The sequence below is a fragment of the Camarhynchus parvulus genome, chromosome 6 (assembly GCF_901933205.1).
Source record: "Camarhynchus parvulus chromosome 6, STF_HiC, whole genome shotgun sequence".
Taxonomy (NCBI): domain Eukaryota; kingdom Metazoa; phylum Chordata; class Aves; order Passeriformes; family Thraupidae; genus Camarhynchus; species Camarhynchus parvulus.
In genome coordinates this window covers 9,843,529-9,870,834 of record NC_044576.1, presented here as the reverse complement: position 1 = coordinate 9,870,834, position 27,306 = coordinate 9,843,529, and the positions used below count along the sequence as shown (strand labels likewise).

The window sequence follows — 27,306 nt, the reverse complement described above, 5'->3', positions numbered from 1 at the left end:
AGCTTAATGATGTCATAAGGGTTTCCAAAGTCAAATCACCAGAAATTTTTCAAAATGCTGCTGAAGCTGCTTTGCTAAAATTCAAAATTCAGTATGGAAAGGCCATATTTTCTTTATCTCTTACAAATACTTGCCAGAAATCACTTCCTTTGGAAATTTGGCTCAGCACCACTTGCTGTTCAAAACCTGCTAGTGGTATAATGCAATGCTGCTGCTGGTGAGTCCTTGACATTACTGGGTTATTTCCAAGGCCATTGTAGGTTCACTGCTGGAGATGCATCTTCTGGAGAGAGAAAGCAAGCAGGGAAGGAAAGAATTAAAATGGTATTGTGAAGTTTTTGCTCATCATTGTTTAAAGCTGATAGTCCCAGACAATGTAGCTTATCACAAAAAAAAAAAAAACTGATAAAAGAGCTTAAATGCATTTTGCTAACAGTTTTTGCCCAGCTGAGATAACTTTTTGCAGAAGATAAAAGTAATATTTAAAGTTTGCTGTCTCATATCCTCTTTCATGTACAGAACTTAAAAAACTGTTTGTCACTTCCACTCAATACAGTATGGCAGAAACAGAAAGTCTTTGTTAACAGTATAGTTATCTCCTGAATAATGCAAGGGATTCATGCAGAGGTATTCCTAGCTCTGACAGGGTGGATTATAGTATAATAACTCAAAAACACAGTCTCAGTGGCCATACTGACATTTTTTCCAGTTTAAGCATATAAGCAGAAGCTGCTCAATATAAGATGTGTTATAGGTCAAGTCTAATCAGCCAGCAGAAATCTTTGATTCTTCATCAATTTTTATAGCCAGCAGGGGCTAATGCCTGTTTTATTTGCCAAAACCTTTTTTCCAAATCAGAGCAAAATGCTTTTTTATTATTCAGACTGACTTGCAAGCTATTGTTAAATGTGCAATAGATGATCTTACAAAACCCTGCACTAGCACAACGAGCATACCATTATAGTGATCTGAGAATAGAAGGTATTTTAAAACACAAGAGAGGGGTTTTTTTCCCCTTTGTTAAGCCTTGCCAGGAAACAACGGCTGCATTGGAATATCAGACATCAGTGAATTAGCTCAGCTGGCTAGCATGGTGAAGTTTTGAACAAAGGGAGCTGTGGCTATGAAAGTATCATGGCTCTAGCAGAACATCAAGTGAGCTCTTTCTTACATGGATTTTATTTCTCTCTGCAGGAAGCAAACCAAGCAGATCCACGAACAGCTGAAAGAAACTCAGAATAGGAAAACCTACAGCCTAAATGCTTCCAGCATGTTGGCAAAGTCAGAGTGTATGGCACAAAGCCAAGTCCAGCTGCAAAATGTAAGTAATCCTGCCAGCTACAGCACTTAATAGCCTGGCTGAGTTCCTGCTGCTGATGGCAGCACATCGTCATGCTGCTATTAACATCTGAGCAATGGGAACCACAATTCTCGCCCCTTTCATAAAATGTTTTCTATCAGGCCTCTTAATGGAAAGCAGCAATTTTTCTTCTAAAGTTATTTCAATGGATCCTGGTACATTTGGTTCATGTGGCAGACTTTGCTGAGCCCCCCAGGTCTGCATTCAGCAGTGGAAATTACTGTTATATTTTCCTGCAATACCCATACTTGTCTGTATGTGTAGTGAGGGTCCTTGAACTTAAGTGATGTCACACCTTCCAGTAATTTATGAACCTGCAGGAAAAAACACAGAGATTTGTCACAGTTAATTCAGAGTGAATTCAAAATCTAGAACTAAATTTACACATGTAAACAAATGCCCAAGGGAAGACCGTGCAGATGGTCTCATTTTTCTGGGTCTTTATTTAAAGGTACTGTGGTTTACAGAAAGAAATTAGTCTGTTCAAACTAAATTTGAAATATATTTAATCATTTTCTGAATGTAATTATATGTAAGTCATTACAGTCTCACAATCATGAAATATGTAACGCATATTTGAAATAAGGAACTTGAAGACAACCAATTTATTTAGCCCTGGTATTTTTTAGGAAGATATTTTCCAGTATATGTCATTCTCTTTCCCCTGCTCACACACAGTCAGTGCTGTCTTACTTTGAACAAAGCCTTTGGAAGAAGGATCCTGGTAAGCAATATAATAGGAAAATATAAAAGATCTATAAAACCTTTCTAAATTATTAACTCCTTTTTTTAAAAAAAAAAGTATCTTAGTGTTGCTTAAAGGAATGGCTACCTTATTTGCCAGAATCCATCAAAATAGTGGGAATTTAGCAAAAGTGAGCACTCATGCCCGCTCAACCAAAGACTTCTAAGCTCCTAGTTCACATCCAATTAATTTAAAGATAAATGTAAGCCCTTTTAACCAATTTAGAGTAGGCAAAGCCTCTCTGCTAAGACACAGAGTCTGTGAGAGCATTGTTTGTATTCACTAAAAGTTCTGTATTCACCACTGTGGTGCCCCTATGCTCATGATATGCTTTGTAATTCAGGAAAAATATACTCTTTCAAGAAGGAAGATAGCTCCACTAAATTGACATAATCACAATTTGGGGAACCTTGTGCAATTTTTTCTCTCACTTTCAGTTCATTCAGCCTTATATTATTTCTAGCCCCTAAAAAAGAGCTGTTGGGAGTGTTGTTGGTTGTAATGATGGCAGCAAAAGGTAAAGTTCATGATCCTTTTGTTCTGTCCTATGAAATAAGCCTTGGTTAACACTAAGAATATGCTCTTTGGCATTTTCTCACTGTAATTCAGTGCAGTATTTTGTCATTTTCTTTTGCCATAGCCATAATGGCTCAAATAGCAGTTCATACATTCTGGACACAGAGATTGAACACCATCATTATAATTACTGTTTTAATCCAAATTTGATTTTCAGTTTTTATTTCTGTTCAGCCTGACATTATGAGTGCTGGTAATTAACACACCATTTTCTTGTCCTTGTGGCTGTTTGCAGGCAACTGTTTTCTCCTTGCCATTAATGCATTCTCCCTTTGGGAAGATAGGAAGGAAGAAAAACAGAATGACCTTGTGCAGGATGCAGTGTAACAGTGTAATAACAGTTTCTATTGTTAGGAAGATTTTAGTGCAGGAATGCATGCAGGCAGCTCATGAAATATTTACAAAACTTGCCAGATTGGAGGGGGAAAAGGGCAGAGGTTTGGTGAGGCAGCAGAGAAGGGACTTTGGAAAGGTGTTCAGTAGGAATGGCTGAGTGACTCCCCCTCAGAGACCAGAGATCTGCCTCAGGCGTATCTGCTGGGTGGAAAGGGCAGCAGGCAGCCTGGATGGGATTCCCATCTGCAGCTGCCACTGCCTGGGCCTGGGGAGAAATCCTAGCTCTATTCATTGCCAGGAGCTAATAAATAAACTTAAATAAATTAGGGCAGTTCCTGTCTGGAGGCTGCTCCTCCAGTCTGGCATTTTGGTTTAGGTAATCGTGGAAGTTGTTTCTTTCCTCACTCCACATGGCCCCCCTACAAGCAAGAGACTTTTCCCATTTTTGCCACCTTCTGTCTTTCCCTAGAAGATTATCCCAGATTTTTCTCTTGTCTCTTCGAATAGACCTGGTGATGCTTTCAGGCTTTTCACACAGCTCTTTCTTCTGCAGAGGAGAATGCTTTTGTGGAGACCTGAGAAAAGCTGCATAGGATTCCTTATTCTTGATGACTATTCTGAAAGAACCATCACCTTTTGACTGAGAGGTTGCTATATTTAGTAGAAGGCCCATCTATCTCTCCAAATGTGTTGCTTTAGGAGGAGCTTTTACTTATTTCCCAAGGCCCAGGGTATAGCAGACAAGGTTTCAAGTGGTTTGTGGCTGTAGAGAGCTTGACCAATCTCAGTGAAGTAATTTTTCCTCCTATACTCAAGTGTATTACATCTCCTCCACTCCCTGCCTCTGCTCAGTTGTGATTCTGAAAAGTGAAATAAAGGGGTGGGTTTTGTGAGGACAGCTGTGTTCTCTCTGGAGTCCTGCTGCTCATCACTGGTAATTGTGCTCACCTGTCTCATCCTCAGTAGCAATTTCGGTATTTTCTTAGAGGTACAAATTAGATGAAAAATACTGTGTGCAGTAAGAAGGATTCATAAATATCTGTTCGAACACAGCTCCTAGGATTTCCTGAATCTCCTCCAAGTCCACTGCTTTTCCAAAACATTCTGGCAGCAACACACTTAAATTCTGGCTGGGTGGTTCTTGCTAGGCTTTCTAGCCTCTTGGATTTAAAGACTAATGCACTGGTAATCTTGCTATAATTCTTCAGCAAGGAAAAGATGTGCCAGTTTTTTATCCAGGATCCTTGAGGTACACAGGAGATTGAGATTAATTTCACCTAATACATAAAACCTAGGGCTTCCCAAGTATTATGTACCCCGTCCCAAAGAGATCATCCTCCTTTCAAGAGATATTTAAAGGGCTGCAGCAAACAGTTAGGTCTCCACATAATCCAAAGGAAGGAAATTGTCATTCTCCCCATCTAGAAAGACAAGTGCTTGGTGCACCCTCACACAGCATGCAGGTGGCAGGAGGAGCTGGGGTGGCTCCTGATTCCTGCAGGAGCCACATATAGTCAAGGGTTTCTTTTTAAATTCTCACAACTTGGTAAATATATCATGGAAAAAAAAATTTAAAAGATCAGCTGAAACCTTGACATTCCTTTAGTGATTCTGAGAATTGTCATGGCTTTTTAAAGTGGCCTTTTTCATCCTTGTGGTTTTTAATACCTTCTCCCATGGTACCAAGGGGGGATCTATTAATTTCCCATCACTGTCCCTCTGAGGTGGTTAGTATGCTTTTCATGCTGTTCTGTGTGGTTTCAATTTTCACTACACTTGTTTCTAGTAGCTTCCAACCACTAGCTCCAGGTTTCTGAAATTCTTATAATGAGGGACCAAAAAATGTTCCTTTTGCATCTTATTGCCTTTTGTTCATAGTAGTAGGAAATAAAATCTTTTCATTCACTGTGATAGAAATGCAGTTCATATCTATCAAGCAAGAGATAGATAGTTTAAATCTTTTAAAGGATTACTCTGTGGGTTTACATGAATTGCCATTTGATTTATCAGCTGAGATCAAGAGCAAATTTCCCATTTCTGTATTACATGGCTACTTAGGAAGAGCTTCCAGAATAGACAAACCTGAATTTACTGTCCTCTGTCAACAAAACATACAGAGCATAGGGAACAGTGAGGATGTTAAATGTACCACCTGATGAGCTTCTGTGCAAGCTCAGCCCCCTCAGAAAAATCTCTGGCTCTTTTCCTCCTTGAGGCAACCTCTCTGAATGTCATTTCAATGTCATGACCCCTCTGCTTCTCAGTTCTTTCTGAAATGGGATCCCCACATCACCTCTCTTCCAGTGCCACATGGATTTCTGGACCTTTCACTATTTTGGGGGAATCACTGAGGGGGGAGCTGAGTAAAGCCCAGGGAGGGATGAGTGTTTGCTTTGCATAACACCAGGACAGCAGTGTCAAGCTGCTCTGGAGCATTCCAGTGGCATTTGTTATCCCTGAGCCCTGCATTTCAGAGCAGGGAATTCAAGGCATAGAGCAGAGGAGTTATGTTCCCACAGCAGTGCAGCAGGTCAGTGACAAAGGCTCATTCCTTGTCTGCTGGCTCAGGCGCCTTCACAGATTCACTTGGCATTAACTAGCAGGGGGTGGAATTTTTATTGTCAGAGAGTTGAGTAATTGCACATAATAGATTATCTTCTCCATGAAACAATGAAAAATGGAAAATATGCAATTTTTTAAAAGCAATCATTATTCTTTAATTTATTTAGCCATATGCCTCAGTATTTTTCAGTAATTGCTCAAACAAGAACAGATAATTAACCAAAAGGGTAATAAAACCATTAAAAAACCCAGATACAGATAAGCTTTCAGTGATGCTTTCAACCTACTGGAACAGGCCTTTGAAAGGGTTTCACAGCTTATTCTCCCTCATGGCTGAGCATTCAGCAGCTCACAGTAGTCAGAGACTTCCATGGAGCTCAGCCCAGGTGAGAACTGAGCTGTAAGAGCAGCAGGATGAGCCCTGCTGGGATGTGGCTGGGGAATGATCCCATATTGTCCTCCTGGGGCACCAACTGATGCTCCTCACAGAAGTATGAAGGTGTTTTTCTCCAGAGGTGATTTTAGAGAATGGGTGTGGCACTTGGAATTAAGCTAAAGGAGAATAAACCCAACTGTGTTTAAATAAATTAAAATGTATTCATAACGTGCATCCAGATCTGTTCAATTACTTTGTTAGAATTCCCTGTATATTCACACCCTCAATTGAAACTCTAATTTACATTTTCATTGTAATGAATGTTATGACTGTGTATTAAGTGGTGTATCTGAGAAGGGAAAAAATGTTCAGTTAGGGGGAAAAATACCTTTTGTAGGCTGTGCCTGGGTGGTGCCGGGTGCTGGACCTTCTTTAAAGTTTGCTGATCAGTATCAGAGCAGCTTCTGGTGTGCTGGTGTTCCTCAGCTGTGGTGAGGAAAGTCTCTGTGTACCACTGCTCCAGCCCACATCCACCTGAAACAAGGATGTAGCAAAAGGCACAGCTTATCTCTGCTCTTCATGATTTACTTCTTACTCTTGGTCTTATGGGCCATTCAGGCCTTCAGTTTTGTACTCAACAAACTCAAAATAAGGACAGAAATAGCTTCTTGGCACTAGCAAGCCATTCTTTACATAGCTCAAATTGATTTATTCAGGTCAGAAATCAAAGCCAGTTTCATTTCTGCAGCTGGCAGGAGAACTATTAAAGTTTAAAACCTTCACTGAGGCGAGTACCTTAAAAATCATATTTCTGTCTGAATATTTTATCTACAACATTTACAAGTGACATCTAAGATCATGGTAACTGAAAGTAATGGCAGTGGAATATGTTTCTTCTTATTATTTCAGTTGTGTTTACTTCATGCATGCAGCACCATTTTTGCATATTGCCACTCACAGCTTTGCCTTCAGAAGCAGAAAAACAATGATTTTGTGTTTAACATGGATATTTCATTCAACAGAAAGAAGGAGAAGAGCAGTGGAGAAAAATTTGAAGAGCTGTTATTTTATCTATGGAAATTGGTCATAAGAAGTGTGACTGGCTGGACTAAAAGTACATGTAACCTATTTTTAAAAGAGAATATTCCTGTATGACTTTCCTTTTTGATCTTGCTGAAGTCTACAGAAATGTAGATAAGAATAAGTGAGAGTCAGAAAATGACAATCTGTTGTTATAATGAGTTACTGGTCTTTTGTTAGACAAAACTAATAATTATGAAGAACTGTCTTTTGAAAGAATGCTTACTATCCTCTCCATGAATTTTTATGCTATTGTATCATAACATTTTTCACCACTGTAATTTTTTTCTAATATTTTAATTTGCATTTTCTTTCTAAAACATGTCATCATGTAACCGCTGCCACGATACAAATCTATTTTAAAGATAGCATGGACATCTAGGTGTCTAGTAGTAAAAATAAAAAGCAAAAGGAAAACAGGCCTATTCGTTTTAGTGCAGGTCCTTGTAATGCAAAGTAAAAGGTAAGTCTGGAAAGAACTTTATTTTTCACACCTGAGTGGAAATGTGACTTAACCTCTCATATATCTGAGATATTGCCCAGTGACCACCAACAACATGGAATCTTCTTTGTAAGCCAAAGTGCAGCTTTTTAGTGCAGCTTTTTCTATACTTCAACTTTATGACTCCATAGTGGTTGAGAGACTTTTTTTTTTTCTGAAATTGCAGTTGAATCACAAAGCAAAAAGAACAAACCTGTTCTTCATGTCTAGTGTCTGCTTTGCAGACCTTTGTGTCTCACTCTGTGCCCAGAGACTGCCCTACACCCACACCTGCCACAAGAAGAATTATGTTTACACTGTTCTTACTAGCACAGATACTCCCAGGTCAAAAGTTTCAGACTGGTTCAGAGAGATATCTGGCTCTGTGGATAGGATTCAAATATTTTTCTTACTTATCTGATGACACAAGTGCTGTTTCAGTCTGGTTTTCATAGTTGTACATGCCGATGATGAATGCAGTGTTTGACTGAAATCACCAAAGGACCCAAGAAGTTGCTGGCTGTCCTCTGAGATGTGTTTTGTGATCTGTTTCTGCATGGACAGCCACAAAAACAGACTTCTAGTCAAAAGGATCGTTGTTCCCATCATTGTGGGCAGATCAGTCCGTAATTTTGCTGCTAAGGCTGATATCAGTGTTTTGATGTGCAGGACGTAATGGGGGTAATGGTTACTAGCCCTTTCTGCTGTGTAAACAATGCTGAATGAATGTGTTACTTGCAATGCCTAATTTTGATTTAAAAATGCACTAGAGCACTTCTTATCCCTCTCTGATATGAATTCAGAGTGAATAGCATCAACAATGTACTTTGTCTTGTGAGTATTAATTAATTTTATTCTCTCTGCTGCAGTATTCAAAGCCTGATAGGCACCCGGGGCCCATTCTGCACAAAGTTATGGAGTCTAGTTTTTCAGGCACCCAGTCTTTCCCAGAGGCCTTGTCTCCTGACAGAGGAACCGAGCCCATCAAGCACCACAGGTGAGCAAGCATCTGTCTGTGAGAGCTGCCTGGGAGGCTGCAGAGCTGCTGATCCGTGTGCAAGGTTGTGGTGTGCTGGCTCTGGGTGGGCTGCTGAGTGCCCAGCAGAGCCTCAGCCAGCTTATTAACCAGATGTCCAAGCATTTTCTTAGCTGCAGGCATAAAAGGTAATAGGGATGCTCACTGCCTTCCTCCGTGGGTCGTGCCAGTCCTGCAGGGTGCATTTACAGGCACCATCCGAGCTGCAGGCACAGCCCAGCCAGTGGAGCAGCTGGAGGAGAAGGAATCATTAAAAACAAGACTTTCCTTATCAGTGTTCATGAAGTTAATAACTCATTGCTGCAGGAAGACTCGGTTGCAAACTTCCAGCCCTTTTTAAAGTTTCCTTAAACAAAAGATATGTGAAATGAATAATGACTTATTTATGAAAACATGGTGGCCTTTGAAAACAAGGCTTAAAAAAGTTTGGATAGTGGTTTCCAAGAGAAAAATAGAGGAATGTCACCCATCACTGGATGACATTCAGATTAGAATTCTGCTTCTAACATTTTTTTTGGATGAGAAAGATTGCAGGTGCTTCATTACAGGACTAGAAACCAAACTGGAGTCTGGTACAAGCAATAATGTTGGTGGAATGACAGTGGTAACATCTGGTCCAGTGCACAGAGAGAGAGAAAAAGGCTGAGGAAAATGAGTTTGGAATTTTTTCAGCTAGATAATCTGGAGTGGAAGACATGTTTATTAAAAGGATTTTCTTTTTTAATTACTCTAAAAAAAGTCTGGGATTGCATGAGGTTGTGATCTGGCTTCTGTAGTATTTGGTGCATTTTCAGTGCAGTCTCCCAGCCAGCTGTGTGTTTTTTTCTCATTTGAATAATTGATCTGCTTAACCTACAAAGTGCTACATGTAAACCAGAAATGGATATTTGGGTTCTATCTACTTTTACCTTACTTAAGCCTTTAATTTGGCATGAAAAAAAATAATGCCAGTTGTCATGTCAGATCCATTTCTTGTGTCTTTTTCCTTATGACACAGAAATTTTCAAAACATGCTTAATAATTTCATTAAACATAGATGAACTATGGGGCTGTTTCCTAGAACGCTTTCTACAGAAGTTCTGGGAAGAATTTTATCACCATTTAGTCACAACGTGAAGTTCAGAAAAAAACTCATTTCCCTACCTTTTACTACTGTGATTGCAATATCCAAGAGATGTCTTTGCCTCACAACTATTGTAAGTGGGATGACTAGTTAATTTATAAAGAATTGTTTTGCAGTTTTAAAGCTTCAAGTTTATTATACAAGGTCCTTGTTTTATAAAAAGTCAACAGACTTGAATGTTTAAGACTTGCAAGACTGTCTTTAATTTATGTACCATGTAAGAGCTTCCTAATTTATTTTCTAAATAGTGTTAAGTGTGGACAAATGGTCAAATGTGGTGAAATGAGGATTTTGTACTAAATAGCTCTTCATTTCATTCCAAACCTGACTGAACCTGGAAAAAGTGTATCAGCTCTGCAGGTTCTCTCTTTTGTGCTGTTCTAAATTCTATTGTTGTTTTATTTTTGCTTGCTACAGAAATGCTTTACTCTACATCCAGACCTGTTTTCTCTGCTGGTGTTTTCAAGGACAGTAATGATGGGTGATCATTTCTTAAAATCAGGAGCTGGCTGTTTCCAGGTCCTTACACTAATAAATTTTGGGCTGGAAGCAAGACTGTCAGAGTAGGGAATCATTTGGAGCTGTTGAAATGTGACTGACAGAGACTGGCTAATTATTTCACTCAGATTATGGATAATAGCAACTTTCTGTCTCAACAAACCTCAGCTACACAAAAAAGAATTAATGCAGAGATTAGGTTGAAAACTGAAATTTAATCCCAAAAAATATTTAGCCTGTGTTATTATTAATCTCCTAAAATATTTTGCCTGTGTTGTGCACTGCTGTTACCATAGAAGAGTGTTACATCTTCTGCTTGCATATGTAAAATAACTCTTAGAACTGTCAGAATTCAAAATTAACAAATGTGTTTAATCAGTAAACTTCCTGCAATGTATACAATGTGCTCAAAAATTTGTCTTGGATGATCTGTTGATCTTGGTAAGGAGGAAACCCATACTGCATTATTTTCTGATAGATAGAAATAAATTAGAGTTTTGTTACTTGTGGGTTGAGTTGTGATCCCTTTGAATAGCAGTTTCCTTGGTAATTAGTCATCCTGACTTTCATTCATGGATGCAGTCATCCTTCATTTTAGAGGGATTCATTTCGGAGAATGCCATGATGAAAGCCAAATACAGAGGCTTTCAGCCTGGAGCAGTTGTATTGTCTTACAAAAATGCCAAAATAGGATAAACTTACCCTAAAAATAATAATAATTTGTGTTTTCATTTGTAATGAACTTCTCACACCACAAAAAAACATGGAAACAATTTTTTTTTTATTTGCTAAGCGTTTTACTCTTTATGCTGCTAATATAAGTGATTCAGTTTACAGTAGAGGAAAGAGTAAATTAAAGTTATTCTATAAATAAGGCTATTGAATTTCAAAGAGCAGGTATAGATAAACTAAAGCAACTAGGAATGTAAAGGCAGAGGAAACCTGAAAGGAGGAAGGTGTAAGGAATCTGCTATTTTCCCAAAGAAAAAGCAAAACACATGGTGGGACAGAGATAATAATTGAAGCAGTTAGGGAAATCCTGAATGAATAGATTTCATTTTTTATTGCAAAGTATGAGTATTTGAGGACAAAGGTTGAATATGAACAGAATCAAATGTATGAAAATAGACATTCCTACAGTCAAAGTGGAGGTAAAATGTGGAAATCAAAGCTCTCAAGATGGTTTGGTTAATCTTGATCAGAAAAAAAAATTTAGAAGAACAAAATTTCATGTCTGGAAGCAAAATCTATAAAAATGGGAACGGTGACCTGAGATGATGGATTAGGAAGTGTCAAATATTTAGGAAGATGAAGAATTTATCAAAGTAGGAACCAATTATACTGAATTTGAATAGTCAAGATTTTAGGATAAATGTGGGGGAAGAAGATTCTTGCAGTAGATATAAAACAGGCAAAAAATGGTTTACTGTCTAACCAACAGCAGGTACTGCAACATATGCACTGATGATTGGCTTTGTATTTGGTGGGTGTGAGTTAGATCTCTGCACAAGCTCAGTCACTGCTGTCATGTGTCTAATGCCTTTAAGGGGAGAAAGCAGGGAGAGGCAGAAAACTCTGATGTGCATGCACAGAGGTGCTTAAAAGGCAGATATTAAGGACTTGTGTTGAGAAGGTAGGACAGGCACCAGCGCAGCACTCAAAGAATTAGTCAACACTGGGGACAGACTTTCTTTGTGCCAAGGTCACTGAACAAAGCTGGAACACAGCATAGTGTGAGAATGCACCACTGTCATCTCACCTGGCTAAAATGGCCTCCCAGTTGCCATGGACTCACACTGCATTCCCAAGCCAAGATGAGGAATGATTCATGTTCTGTGGAAAGTGTTACAAGTCTGTCTTATGTCAGCCTTCAGGAGACTGGAAAGGGTGTATGGCTGCTGCTTGTGAATACATGAGAGCAAGCACAACGAGCAGTAAAAGACCTATTTAAAAGGAAGGAGTGTGGTGGCACATGTACCTGCTGAATATTCATCAGAATTAATTTTAAACTGAAAAGAAGTCTCAGAGTTTGCAATATAGAACAACTTTCTGTAACAGTAGCTAGGATATCATCATCAATTTAGGATGGAGGTTGATCAGTGCACTATAGGAAGTGTATGATGAGGTTATGGCAGATGATTAAACTCAGTGCATCTGATGTACCTCGAATGCTCTGTTCCCTTTTCCTGTTGTTCTATCACCAGGATGGTGACCAGATGACACAGGTGGCATTGAAGGATTGCCATAGAGTTCCCAGGTCCCTGAGTAGCCTCAAACAGACTATTCCCAAATACAAGAATGTTATGAAGGGATCAATAATGCTCACAGAAACCAAGAGGAGATTTGTAGCTGTAGACTGTATTTATTAATACTGAAATCAGCTGAAAGTCTCAGTAGCTGATCCATACAAATGTTAGCAGTAGATTGTCTAACAGCCTAAAAAGGTGGCTCTGAGGGAATATCAGAGGACACTCCCTGGCGGCTGGTTCAGTCATTGGAGGATGTATTTACTGCGTGGTTTGTAGTTAATTCAGAAGCAGTATAGAAGGATTGCAGAGTTACTGCAAAAACACTGCTGGCTTCTCTTCATGAACACAGGTAACTGCACTTGGGAGTTGTGTATGTGCCCCAAGAAGAGAATACTCCACCTGTAGGATCAGACTTTGTTTTCACTCAGTTGCTGAACCCAAAGAAAATTCTCACACGAAACAACTGGCAAGAATGAATCCCAGGTTCTTCATTAACCTTAGGATGGTTGAACTGCTTTTTTCAAAACATTAATTCATCAGAACTGCATTTCTCCCTAGTTTATGCATCACTTGTGAACCAGTTCATGCATATTCTGATTTTTTTATTCTGGAGTAATTGATTGATAGATTTTAAGGACATATCTGTTACACCTTTATGTATTGGTCTGTTTTATTGAATGGCTCACTTATGTGGGCTGGTTTCTTTTACCCAGTTAGACTGGAGTGCAGGGAAGAAGAAACCACAATGTTGGCTAAAGGAAAATAAATTCCCCGAAGAAATCCTAAAACAATTGTTTGCCTGAGAGGGAGGAATTTTTCACATGAGTGATAGCGAAGTCTGAGAGGGACATTACATTTACATTGCTGATATTCATATCAGTTTTGTGTAAAAGGAAAAGCTTTGTGCTGGAGATCCTTTTCCATAGAACTTTAAACAGAAATTCTTAGGGGTTTTTTGGTGCCTGGAGAAACAACTGTTATCCTGCAGCTTGCAGCTGCACTGTCTGTAAGTATTTCCTGATCTTTAATGAATTTTTCAAAATATTTTTGTTCATTCTTCCTTCAGTTTTATTTTGTTTTTTGTTGTTTTGTTTGGTTTGGTTTTTTTTTTTTCCTGGCAGAAATGTTGAAAGCATAAGAACCTCATATTAGCAACAAATTACACTATGTCAGGACTGGAAGTTCTGTGGTTGCAGGATCCCTTTGGTCTCAACATTTCTGCAGTTTATACCCATTACCTTAAGTTTAGCTGTATGTGTTGAAATTATCTCTATTACAAATAGAGCTTTTGTGAATTTCCATATGGAGATCATGTACTCTCATCCAACAATGAAGATGCTCAAAGGCATCAAACCAACCACAAATTAAACAATAAAAGTTTCTAACTTTAAAGATTTGTAATCAATCTGAAGTTTATTTTTTACTTTTGGATTCCATTGATGACTACGCTCAAGTCAATAAAAACCCCAAAAATTCATTATCCAGCACAAATTGTTAATTCACCTGCATCTTTTGAGATCCCCTGCTGTATTAATCTCAGGCTCTCCTGAGCAGAAATTGTCAATTATTTTGTGATGGGGTAGTGTTATTTTACAGAGTAGGAACTGTAGCTTGCAACTCAAACTCAGTCTTCAGAACTGAGAGGCCAGTATTTCAGGTTTTTAAAAAGGTTTTTTCACAGCCTCCTTAGTAGCAAAGGAAAAATCTTTTTAAAGCAAGCATGAAAAATCCTGGAGGGAATGTTATTGCTATGGGTTGTTGGTCTTTTCAATAGAAAGCACTAGGAAAGTAAAGGTGTGGAAGAAAACAGAGATTAGACTACAATGGTACACTGCTAGCCTGAGCAGTAGGATAGAGAGTGTTGAATTTATTTCTTCTTTTAATTTTGGGCAGAAAATGTTGATTTTAATGGAAATGTACACTCAAAGAGAATTTGTCCAAGGTGCTTGTTCCAAGAAAGTATTGCTCTGGGAGTAGATGTGGCCCTAACTGTAATTAAAGTTCCCACTAGGTAAAAAAATTTAGATTACTTTTAAGTCACATTATAATAGGAAAAAAGAAGCAAACTTATCAAAAGTCTTTTGCATTGCTGAGTTCTGTCACAAGTTGGAATTATTCACACAGCCAAAAATAATGACTCGTAAAAGGCATCTACAAAACCTATGTTAAGTTATCATTAAAGATGTAAGAGAATATGAGGTAACACATGCATTTCTGAGACCCAGAAGATGCCAAGAGAAATAGAGTAGCTGAAAAATGAATATTTAGTCACGCCATGCAGTACTGAGACCTGTTGGCAGTAAAAATGGGTTATGCCTTCCCTTAGTTCTGCGTTCCCATATTTTTGCATTAGCAAATGTATGGTTTACATAGCAAATCTGTGGGTTCTAGATACTTTTTCATTCCTGTGTGAAATGAAAAAAAAAAAATCCAATATCCTTCCAAAACACCAGACATTTACAAAACCAATTTTCTAAAATAAGTAGAAAACTATGACTTGTTTTTATCAAGTTCAAGTTTCTATTATATCATATAAAGAAACAGCGTGGTATCAATGTATATAAACAACAAAGCAATCGGTATATAAAACAGGAATAAAATAATACAGAAATACTGTTCAAGGTGGAGAAAACTTGTCTTAGCTTCTTCAATCTGCAGTTCATCTGCTTTGCTTATATTCTTCACTTACACTTTTTCTCAATTTAATGGCTTTGTATCAGGAAGCAGCACCTCACAGGATGATAGATAATATATTGGGCTTTCAGTTTAGGATCTCATTTTGAATTCAGCTGTGGGTATGAGAGAGCTGTATTGTTTGTTTATGCTGTCTGAGGATTCAACTCCCTATAGCAGGATCATGATATGCAGCATGGAAAGGAGAAGCATCCTTCATCAAGTGCAAGAAAACATTGCATATAGCGGGCAATTATTTTCATTCCTAGAAAAGAGTTGATGTATTAAATAATGGCATAAACAGCAGCTAATGGTGGATTGTACTATTATATTTCCATAGAGAATTTCTACTGACATCATAGACTGCCACAGCAAAGTTTATAAGAACAGTAATCCATGCATTATTAATCCTGAACCTTTACTTTGCAGAATTTTATGCTTTTGGTGTGATAATTTTTACTGTACTCTTGGTGTTGTTCCTAGAAGTCTCTCTTCATGCTGCAGCCCAGGACAGAGAAGTGGGATGCTCCACAGAAATGCCTTTCGGAGGACTCCTCCCTTGCCTCGGGGTAGGTTCAATGGGATTGCAGGACCAGCATATCAGCAGCTCCAGGAGTCCAGGATCACCGACCAGGACACCATACCTTGTCACGGGTGAGTAAAGCCGTGCCTGAAGTGAGCCACGTAGGGGCTTTGAAAAGAAAATAATGCACATTGCAGAGTTGGTTTTCTGTAGATAGCTTCATACAGATTTGTCTTTGAAAATGCACAGAGAATACTCTGGTTTTCCTTTCCTTTTTAAATTCAGCTTATTAGAGCACTGAGCTGAGCTGTACATAAGGTCTGGGTTTCAGAAGTGCTCCTGAGAACCTGCAGCTGCCTTTGAAGTCTTTTGCAATTGCTGAGATACTTTGCATAATATTTACATATCCCTATAGATTTCCAAAGACTTTCCAGAATATTACAAGCATATTTTATATGAAAACAGGAGTGATATCTGGAATGGAATAAAAACCCCACCCAGTCTCACCTTTAAGTCACAGTGAAACTCTTCACTCTGACTTACAGGTGGAACTGGTGGGGTGGGTGTCTGGTGACTTCTTTTAAACAAGTTTGATTCACACTTGTGTCATTGTTATTGTTTGCTTGTGAGGAAAAAATTATTTATTGCCTCTTGCAGTAAATATATTATTGCTCATTTGTGTGATATGTGCATATAATTCCTGGTGAAAATTTCCTACTGCAATTGCCACCCTTACAGAAAGGAGCAGGCAGGCAGCCTTCCCTCTCCAGTGGCAGCATCATGTGGTGCAGGCTCAGGGAGGTACCACAGCCTCCTCCCAGGCTGAGGAGTGAGGTAAAAGCTGTGGGTAATTGCATTTACTCTTGTCTAGGAAATCAGTGTGTGACCTTACAAGTATCAGCTTGTACTGGCCTGTATTTTGAATTTGCAGTTCTGCAAAATTTGATATTGGGACCAGATTGTGACCCCTTCTGGCCTCAATCCACTTAAGCACTTCATCTATATTTTGTGCACTAAGGATGTTTACCCTCTAAATATCTGCGGGTTTCACAGTGTTGGTGTTCTCATCAGATTTCCAGCCCAAACAAAAAGTTCCCTTGTCCCCTGCAGAAGTTACACTACTTCTTTTCTTCTCCTTTTCCACCTCCATCTTTCCTGTCGGGATGCACAAATCAAAGTGGTTTGTCTCCCTGATTCTGTGAGCATTCTGAACTCCATCCACCTGCAGCCTGGCTGAAGTGTAGTCAGGCCTGCAGAAGATGGGGGTCTGTGTGTTCAGTGTAGGGCTGCCCCAGAGCCTGGCAGAGCCCCTGCAATGATCCCCATCCATCTCCACGGACCTTGTTGTCAGGCTTGTACACTTCACACCTTTGGCCACAGGGCTCACAGCAAAGCTGCTGGGACTATGCTAAGTAAAATCCATTTCATATTTAAAGTCTCAGTCCCTTCTGTCTCTCTTTGATATCTATTCTTAAAGGGGGCAGTAGAATTATTGTGCTTCTATCACTTTCATTGTTTAATTTAGACTCTTACACACTCTATAACATAATTACTGTTAAATATTTATAAATGTTTGCTTTCATTGCTTGGTTTTAGGAAGAGGGTGGAGAGAGAGCTGCACTTTGAAACACATGCACGTGAATTAATTTATTCAGACAAAATAATTTTTCAGATAAAAACACAGATATATTTCTTTGGAGGAACTGTGGTTCTGGGAAAGTTAATTATAGGAGAATGTAATTAAGGTTCTGCAATTATAGTTCTAAGTCTCAGTCTATTGAAAACAGCAGCAGTCTGGTGTCACACACAGAAGCATGGATCAGTTTGTAATTAACTAAAAGCCAAGTCTCACATGGTTTAGATTTAATATCCTTTCGAGTTTAATACCTCACCTGTTGCACACAGTGTATGCACTTCAATTCAACCTCAGTTCTCCTTTGAAAGCCCTGTGAGCAGAGGCAGAAACATGTAATTCTGGCATAAAATTGGTATGTCTATCTGTATTTCAAAAAATATTATGGAAATACACCAGGCATTTCGTTACATGTCACTGCTGCTGCCAGTTAGTTTTCAAAATACCAAGAATCTCTATTGTGGAACTGGCAAATGTTACTGTTTTCTCACCAAACCCATTTTAATTCAGTCTTTTCTTGTTTTTGCTTATATATCATCCATATAATACCTACATTGCATGTGAAATTCATTAAAAACATTCACTCCCTTTGTTTTCAGGGTGCAGCCCAGAATATATTTAGGGCCTGAATTACCAAAAAAGGGACTAATGCAACTGATGCGATCTCTCCAGCTATAGTCGTTTGAACAATTATATATAAGCAAAGGAAACAAGAATGGGCACAACCCAAAGGTCTGCACTGTTTTGTTTTCATTTGTTTTTTTTTTAATTGTCCTCCCTCAGGAATAATACCCCGATCAGTATTTCATTCATCCTGAGAGCTGGTGTAAAAAGCCCCTCCATGAATGGCTGCAGGTGTGTCTGAGCATAGTGCCAATGTCATTAATCAAGTCTCAGATGTGAAACAGCTGCAGAGCACAGACAGGAAGTTCTACCACACATCCCAGAAAGCTGCTTGCTCTATTTTTCCCCTGGGTGCCACTCCCCAAAGCAGTATCTCTTTCCCTCACCTGACAGCAAAGTTCCCAGCCCTTCCTCCTTATCACACAGCTCCCAGATGCACCTCGTGGCCATGCCAGGAGAGTCCAGGTATGGGCTGTGCCAGCTCCACGTGGGCAGGGGGTGTGTGCAGCACTTGCACAAACCCAGTGCCACCCCACACCAGTTAATTACAGCTCAGTGGCATCGTGCTGGAAATGAGCCTGCAGTTGTCTCCTGCTCCCTTCTGTCTGACACCTGGCCAGGAGCATGGGGCCAGAGGAAGCCTTTCCAGTTAATTTCTGTTTGTGCCAATACTGGAGCACAGCAGTTTCACACCATTCAGTTTCTCTTCCTTAACTCTTTCTCTGCTCATCCCAAAAAGCAGGAGGCACATATGAGTGGAAGGATATTCCTAGTGAGGTCCTGCAGGCTTAAGGAGCTTTTGGAACAATACCCTTCAAGTCAGAGCACCTGCTTCCACAGCAGATCTAAATGTTGCTCTCCTCATCCATGGATAAAACATATTAGATTCACCATTACCTTGCCTTATTAAATAGTGATAAGCTGATTATAAATAAATTATGTTCTGGTACTGAGGTGATGTCTGTGGTCCTTAGCAACCCTGACTGGTAATACAGTAACTCCTAGAGCACCACATTTCTAGAAGTACTAATTTCAGATGGGAAGCATCCTTTTTTTTGTCATTGTTTATTTTATATTTATTATACTTTCCATTTCGGGTTTTTTTTAAGTATTTCTTGTAAACAAGAGAGTTTGGCTTTGAAACAAAATGGAAATGTTGATACAAATTCACTAAGTTGCCTCACAATCGATAAAATCATGTTATAATGTGTATTAGTGGAGGATAAAGGATTTGGTTTTTAAACAGTATTACAGTATCAAGAGAACACAGACATTTGCTCAAGTCCTATATATTATCTCTATTTCCAGTTGAAATCCAATAAAACAAATCAGGCCAGCATTACGAGTATGGGCTATTGAAAAAAGTAGTTATTCAGAGGTACACTGCACTTAGATGCTCTGCTTGTTTGAAGGGGAGTACAGACAATCATTCCTATGTAAATAAAGACTACACAGCCATTAGTGTTTAATGTTCTTTTTACCTGCACTTTTTAAAAGTGTTTTCCTAAAGCAACCATTTGACATTGAGAGTTCTGACACAGAACCAAGTATCAATCCATTTCCCTGGTCAGAAATGTAGGAATAGAATTCCAAATTTATTTTCAAAGAAAATTAATAATACATTATATTATTTCTGAAATATAATACATATTATATTATATACATATAATACTTCTGAAATGTTTTAGAAAGAAATTTCCATTCTTCTCATATACTGGTGGGTGAAACGAGACTGAGAGAAAAGCGGTGCTTTGCCACTGGCAGATTTGAGAATCCAAACCAGTCTCCAGAGCCTGTTGTTTTCCCCAGGGCCCCACCACGGCCAAGTGCTCCTCTATTTCAGGAGAAAATGGTGTGTATCTCTTCAGCACAGTTCACTGAATCTCACACAGTGTCCCTGCTGCTGGTTGCTTTGACCACTTGATGTGCAACAAGAACTCTTTTTTTACTCTTTCCAGGTATTCATCCAGTGGTTTAAAAACTCCTCAGAATCCTTCAATAAATATGCAACTGCCTTCAAGAGAGACAACCCCATATTTTAATAACGTGGATCAGAAGGACTTGGTCAGCTATTCCTCTTCAAGGGCCAACTCCGTTCCCATCATCCCATCTGTGGGCTTGGACGAAGCCTGCATGCAAATGCAAAATGTTCCTGAAGTAACAGGCATCAAATGGTGCAAAAACTCCTATTCTGCTGAACTTGTCAACGTGAGTTCCCCAGTCAGTAATTGTCTAATAGCAGAACAACACGAGGTGAAAATCTTGCTGGAAACTGTGCAGGAGCAGATCCGGATGCTGACGGACGCGCGGCGGGCGGAGGACGCGGAGCTGGCGAGCGCGGAGGCGCGGGGCGGCGCGAGCGAGAACACGGCCTTCCTGCCCATGAGCCCCACGGCCAAGGCAGAGCGAGAGGCACACTTTGTCCTCAAAAGTGACACGCAGAGAGACTCGGTACTGACCAAGTGACTCCGTCTGGGGGCTGCGGGAGGGGAAACGAGAGGTCCGTGCGTTCGACGCTTTGCTAAACAGGAAGGGAGGAAGTTAAATACAAATTATTTATATGCATTAATTTAAGAGCATCTACTTAGAAGAAACCAAATAGTCAATCGCCCTCATATCATAGTGTTTTTTAACAAAATATTTTTTTAAGGGAAAAGTTCCAGGAGGGATGAAGCGTGCTTTTAGATGCTTTCTAGGCAGGATTACACAGTTCCAGTTCCAGAGGACTTTTCCGTGGTCCTGTTCGGCTGTCCAAAGGCTTAGGCTATGCATCTCCTTTTCAGTAAAGGCCAAGTACCGTCCTTAGATGCATTTCTGGTTTCAGGGCAGCGCTGCAGTGAGCTGCTGGGCAGGGATTCAGACCCTGGAGAACATGTCCTGTAAGCCCAACACAGATCCAGCCCCCTCTCCCCCTCTGCTCTTGATTCCAGGTTCACATCACGAGAACAGGCTCACAGACACCTGGTTCTGAGTTCTGGTACCTGCTGTGGAATGATGACAACATCCCTGAATTGAGCAGATGCTTAACTCTCAACCTTAATTCAATGTGTCAGTTGCCCCAAGAAAGTCAGTGGAATCATTTATGAGCTTTGGGATTGGCCAAGAGTGGGAGCAGGATTGAGGTCTATAGAGATTCAGTGAGTCCACAGCTGCTCCATCTTCTGAGCTTTGCCTATCAGAGCTGCCTTGGTGGAGAATGAGGAAGAACGAGAGAAAATGTATGTGTGTATTACAACAGGTTTGGTTTTGGTTTCTGGTATGGGTTTTTTTAAGTGGAAACATAAACTCTGTTGTTCATTAGCACCCCTCAACATTTCTAAACTTTTACACTTCAAAAGCATTTGTAAGCTCTCAAGGAGCACTTCTTGGTGTGTGTGTATTTTTTTTTTAACTTATTTTTTATTATGGCTTGTTCAGAGAAGAGTCAGGGAGATCCACTATGATCAAAATCCAGCCAATAAGTGTCCACGCTGCCTAATTTGTTCCAGCATTCAGTTCTCCAGTCACTTTAATTAATTATGGCTTAGGCTTGTGAACTTTAAAGCTTCAACCCTGCAGATGGTTCAGTATGGGCAGGCCCACAGGCATGCAGAGATCTGACTCTGATGGAGCTTTCTAAGAGCAGATGGTTCCACCAAGTCGCTCCCTGCAGGGGATCAAGGCCTTAGAGACGATGCGTCATTCCCTGGTTGCTGCATCCTAATCACATTGTAAGTCCTTTGTGCATTAGCTTTCTTTTCAGTCCCTCTTCCCCCATAAATTGTAACAGAATGTGCCAATTTTGCAATTAATTGGATTCAGGGACACACCTTACTGGGTTTACTGTCTTAAAATATCTCGTTATTCTCGGGGTGGGGGGAAGTCCACTATAATAATCACTAAATAGCCTTCCCTGGTTAGTGCCAGGAGATTGATTAAAAAAAAAAGAGTATATACAGAATGCATTAAAATATTCCTTTGAAGCAAAATAATTGTTAGATTTATTAATGTGCCCCAGACTTTCTAGTTCACAAGTCTCAAGACTTCCCAAAATAGCACAGTCAATCCTGCAGTGCTGTTGTATGTTGAGTCAGAATAAAGCAATATCTTAACCTCTGTCAAGTAAATTTGGAAAAGAAATGCTGAAGGTGTATGTCATTTTTTTTTGTTGATGCAGTAAAAAATATTATTTTTGGTAGTCTTCATTCAGCAAGTCTTATTTTGGGTTGCTTTTGTGGTTTTGGGGGTACTTTTAAAGATAAAGTTGATGAAATTGTCCTGTTTACAGAATTTTCTATGGCTGCAATCTTTGCTGTGTGTTTTCAACAGAAATGTATTTGAGGGCAAGCTATTGTTTTATGCCCCAGGATGGAGTGTGAGGTGTTCAGACTCCCTTCTGCAAAGACAGAGCTTTTGTTGTAGCAGTGAGGGAGGGTCCCTGTGGGGTTTGGGCTCACCCTGACATTTCCCTGCCATATGTGGTGGCTGGGCAGAATCTCACTGTGCATGAGCTGAGCTGGCTGTGGTGGGCATGGCCCCGAGCCCACACCAGATAAACCCTCTGAAAGGCAGGGTGCATTAGGTGGGGCTCAGCTTTGCACCCCTACAGTCATTGGACCTTTCTGTCCACACCACTTGCATCCCCCATCCAGGACATGAGCAAAGGGAGCTTGCCTTTGCCCATAAGCCCTGTGAACATACCTGAATTTTCCCATTATATGAAAACTGGGTGCTATATAAACCTCTGGTTCAACAATTTTCAAGTGGTGATCACAATTAATGAATAGTTCACCATTAATTTCTTTGAGATTATCTTTCTGCAATACAGTGCAGAATCCTGCCCAAACTGGTGCTTGAAAATTCAATCTTTTCAATTCAGATGCAAGATCTTCCCTCCCCCAAACTCTGCAAATTCACCTCTGGCAACATAATGGGAACACACAGCAAGATTTCAGCTGAAGAAAGAACCGTATCATAGGCCATGCCTTTAGGGAGAGAATGTGTTCATGCAGCACCCCCAAAAGACCCAGAAAGGGGAGATGAGCAATGTATTTAAGCGAATGAAATGTTTCACTGAATGATAGCTGAAGATCTGAAATGGTGAGAATATCTTTGGTTGATGTTAGAGATACAATCTTGTACTCAGCAAAGGATGTGTGACTGTTATATGTTAACTGTTCTATTCAGTTCTCAGCATGTTTGAATAGAGAGACGTTAATATTAACCAATGACAGACTAGTGTATTATTTGTTCAGAGCATCGCTTCAGATCTTACTGAAACTGTCATTGTTTGCAGAGGAAAACAAAAAGGGTTGAAAACATCCAACTAGGTAGCCTTAATGTTGTTTCTAATGCAACTATGGTTTTCTAATGCAACTGTTTTCCTCTGTGGACCTTCCTGTTTTACAGTGAATGGGGCAACATTTTCTCTGAGGTCTGACAATTGATTGTGCAAAGCATCCATTTGAAAGTCGTACTAAAACGGCCAATGTGGTAGGCCAAATTTTGCTTTGCTTCTGGTCCCACTGAACTGGTGGATTGGAAGGGATGCAAGTCATTGAGAAATGCAATTAATTCCTAAAGTACATCTGTTCCCAGCCTTGGAGACAGTCTGTAATCCCCCTGGAAGAGGCTCTGAACTCAGTCGTTTACGTGGATCATAATTAAAAATTTTATCTGACCTATGAAGTTCCAGGTGTAGTCTGGTGTGGAAATTTGCACACATAGCATTGCATTCAAACAAACTGGGAGAGCAGCTGACTAAATAAATTGAACTTTCTCTGAACTAAGCAGAGAGAAAGTCTGTGTCTCCAGCACAGCACCATGGAGAATTGTGAGAGGTATATATCCTGATCTTTTTTTAAAAAATTATTTCTGTTTAGAATTTCTTCAAAAACCATCCAAAATAACACTAAAAAAAAATTAAAACCAGTAGAACAATCCCAGCATTTGAAATAGGAGATGTGGGTAAGTATGGGCACATTTGTAGTGTTTATAATTGAAAAAACTCTTCCGTACCCCAAGGCCCAAAGCTGGAATGTTGTCATTTCTTCAGGCACATGTTTAGATCAACAAATGGTTCTGTGGAACACGAGCCCTTCAGAATGCATTTGGTCCCTGGCCATGCTCTCAGCTGCTGTGGTCAGTGCAGCAATGGCAGCATCTGTTAACAGAGGATCACATCCCAAATCCGTGCTGCTTGATGCCCACAAAGCTTAGTAGTCTCCCCTGTGATGTCAGCACTGCTGCACAAAAGGATTTATTTTGCCTTTGAGCATCCCAGCAGAGCGTGAGCCCTCTCAGCTCCTTGGCTGGGGTGATAGGGTTGGGTTGCCAGCTCCATCTGGCACAGGCTGAGTGTCCCTGGCCAGGCTCAGCAGCAGTGAACTTGGGATTGGTGTGGCTGATCCCAAAGCCACTCAGCAGCACCCTTCAAGTTTAAATTTTGAAACAAACAATGAGTTGATGGCATGTGCTTATGACCAAGCATGTGCTCAATATGCTTCCAAATTGAAATGGTAGCAATTAATTCACACCTACTTACTTCTCATGTAAGTAGGGAGAAAATCTGGATTCCTTTTCCCAATTTATCCCCAGGTTCCTGTAGTCCTCTTTTGGATGTTACTTGAACATTTCTTACTCTTATAAGAAATTCTGAAAATTAATACCAAAGAACTCTGAAAGACTCCTACCTGCAGTAAATAAATTTGAGGCTTGAAGGAGCAGACCTGGAATAAAAACTGTGTTTGAAAGTGGTATTAATATCAATTGCCTTTCAATAAAATGAAATTTCCCAGTAAACTCCTTACCCCTTAGGAAAACAATGAGCTTATAAAGGGATTTATTATCTTGCCATGAATTTAAAATATTTATCTTCAAGAAGATTGGGAAACAGCAAATATTTAGTATAGATTTTTCAGCTTTTTGAGATTTTTTTTGTTTTTATTTTATTTCAGCAGCCTAACAGGTCAATGAACCCATTATCTGTATTGTCTGACACATAATCATAAAGTCTCCTCTTTTGTGGTCCAAAAGCTGCAATGATAGATTTCCTTAAAGAGATCAAGATTTTATCTAATTTTATTTTTAAATTGTTCATAGAATAATACAGTTATTTATCTTGCTGAAAATATAAAGTGATGCAAACTTTTTTTGGTTTTGTACTGCATTATTGCTGAATTCACAGCCAGATTGTGCTTCCTCTGTTTTGAGGTCTACTTACAGGAAACAACTGACACCCAGTTTTCTGGTTTAGACTTGATGTGGGAATTAGTAAAGGTAAGAAGGTTTTTAGAAAGTTGAGAAAGTCAGTTTTAGAAATAGAAAGTGAAAAGGGAAAAGAGCCAACACAACTTGGCGCTTCCAAATAGTGGTATCAGGCAGGATTTCTGTATTTTCCGTAGGAAAGTTCAAACATGATATAGAGATCAAAAAGCTACAACAGCAGTAAAATTACTAATAAAGTAGGCCTGTGTTTGGTTTGGTGGGTCATTTTTTCATTTTTATTCCATGGTAGTCAGCGGGTTGTTCCTTGGGAATTGATAGTCTCTTGTAAGAAATACAGAATTTATTGGAGACAGTGGAAAGTCATCACTATAGCCCAGAACTAGAAAAGCCACAGTGGAGGAGGAAAGAGTCATCCGGTGTCTGCTGCAGAGGATGAGACTGCTTTCATCTTAACAGTAAAAACCAGTGCAGTTGTTTACTGTTGAAAGCTTCACCTGCTAGGAAAGGTAAATTGTCTGAATTTATTAATGACCGCAGTGGTAGTGTTTGATTAATGGAAAACGGGCAGAAATTTCCATTTTTTTCCTGCTTGCCTTGTCCCTTGGAACGAATCTAATTATGTTTTAGTTCTGTATTATTAAAGCACTGTTTCCAGTGCTTCAGAGACAGAGTGCTCACGCCTCACTGACAGCATGCACTACTCTTCCTTGCTTGAAAAGATTTAGCAGTTTGCTCTTTGATCAACACTCCTGTAAACAAGGAGTGATTTTTCTAATACCCCACAAGGCTGTTCTTGTGCAAGTTTTCCCAGATAAATAATAAAAATGCAGCAAGACCACCTACAATTCTATTTTTTTTCTTTGTAATATAAGAAACTATATATAATACTTGACAGCTATAATTGAGAAGGGTTATTGATGACTGAAGTATGTAAATAAACTATAGGATATAATGTATGTCAGCAGCATGGAAATCCTGTATTTGTCCCATAGCTTTTAATAACCCATTCTCTTCACACCATCAGCAGAGCTACATGCAGTTTATCATTTGCTTTCCTTGAGGGGACCATGCTCTGTACCACATCACTGCAGTGACTGGGCACTGAGGTACCCCTGTCCTTATTTCTTGCAATGCAAGAGCCACTTCTGTACTGTCCATGCCTGCTTTGGTCTAAATTCACTGAATTAGTAACCATTCAGCTTCTTCATTCACATTTGGTTTTACCTTGCACTCAGACTCAAGAGTATCAGCCTGACATTTGGGACCCTGAATACATTTAAGGCATTAAACATTTTAATGCACTTAACATTTGTCTGCTTTGGTTTGACCTGAGGGGAAACCTCTCCCTTGAAGAAGGATTTATGCAGCCTGTGCTGTAAGGTACTTTCCTGCCATTCCTTCAAGGAATATGGAACAAGAGCTCCCAGTTCGGTAAATATTTGGAAACAAAAAATTACAAATAATAATAGAGGAATATAAAAGAATACTACTAATGATTAATATTCTAAAATAAACAATAGTTCCTTGCCTTCTCTGGAATACGCAATAGTAGTTAAAGTTTATCAAGATGCATCAGAGACATGAAGAAGTGAGGCTGGTTTGTAAGTCATATGTATTTTCTCAGGAAACCCAGGCTTGGAGTTTCCTTTGCTTACATTGAGATAATTCTTTCATAGCATGAAATTCGCTCCTGTATATTGCATACCTCAGCAGGAGCAGGACAGAAACACAGTACAGGCTTCACTTTGGCTTTCTGACTCAAGTTAAACTCTCTTGCTTTAGATTATCTCTGATCTCTTCCAGGAAAGGATAAATGAATATCCAAAAAGAAAAGAAGAGATACTTGAGTACTTGAATTAATTTTTCTTAATCAAAAATCAACCAGTTGCTATTCAGACTGGAGCCGTCTGCTGAACTGAAGTGTTCTAGAAATAGCTGAGGCTTACACTGTTCTTGATGGGGCAAACAGAGGTGGTGCAAGCATTACCACACTCACCACAAGACACACTGGGAACAACTGGAGAACAGGGTAGGGAGCATCTCCTGACTGTGGCACAGGTTTTTCCATGGCTGAGGAGGGATGGGATTTGTGTCAGGCCAGATTCACATCATCGGAGCCACTTGCCTTTTGATTCTTTTTCAGATCATTCTCTTTTCATTGAAATTGTGGTCATCAGCACTAGTTTGTTTTTAAGTTAGGGATTTCCAAATTCTGCAATCCTTTG

At 39.5% G+C, this 27,306-nt stretch overlaps 1 protein-coding gene across 2 annotated transcripts in view; it reads left to right on the top strand.

The window, feature by feature from the left end:
* The window catches only part of NRG3 (neuregulin 3), a 390,407-nt gene extending 363,558 nt beyond the window's left edge, over positions 1-26,849 (top strand). For both annotated transcript variants that reach the window (XM_030950824.1, XM_030950823.1), the window contains 4 exons: positions 1,195-1,321; positions 8,386-8,513; positions 15,579-15,749; positions 19,834-26,849. In XM_030950824.1, coding sequence (XP_030806684.1) covers positions 1,195-1,321; positions 8,386-8,513; positions 15,579-15,749; positions 19,834-20,341 — 934 coding nt within the window. In that variant the 3' untranslated portion in view covers positions 20,342-26,849. The remainder of the gene's footprint in view (positions 1-1,194; positions 1,322-8,385; positions 8,514-15,578; positions 15,750-19,833) is intronic.
* Positions 26,850-27,306: the final 457 nt, after the last annotated feature.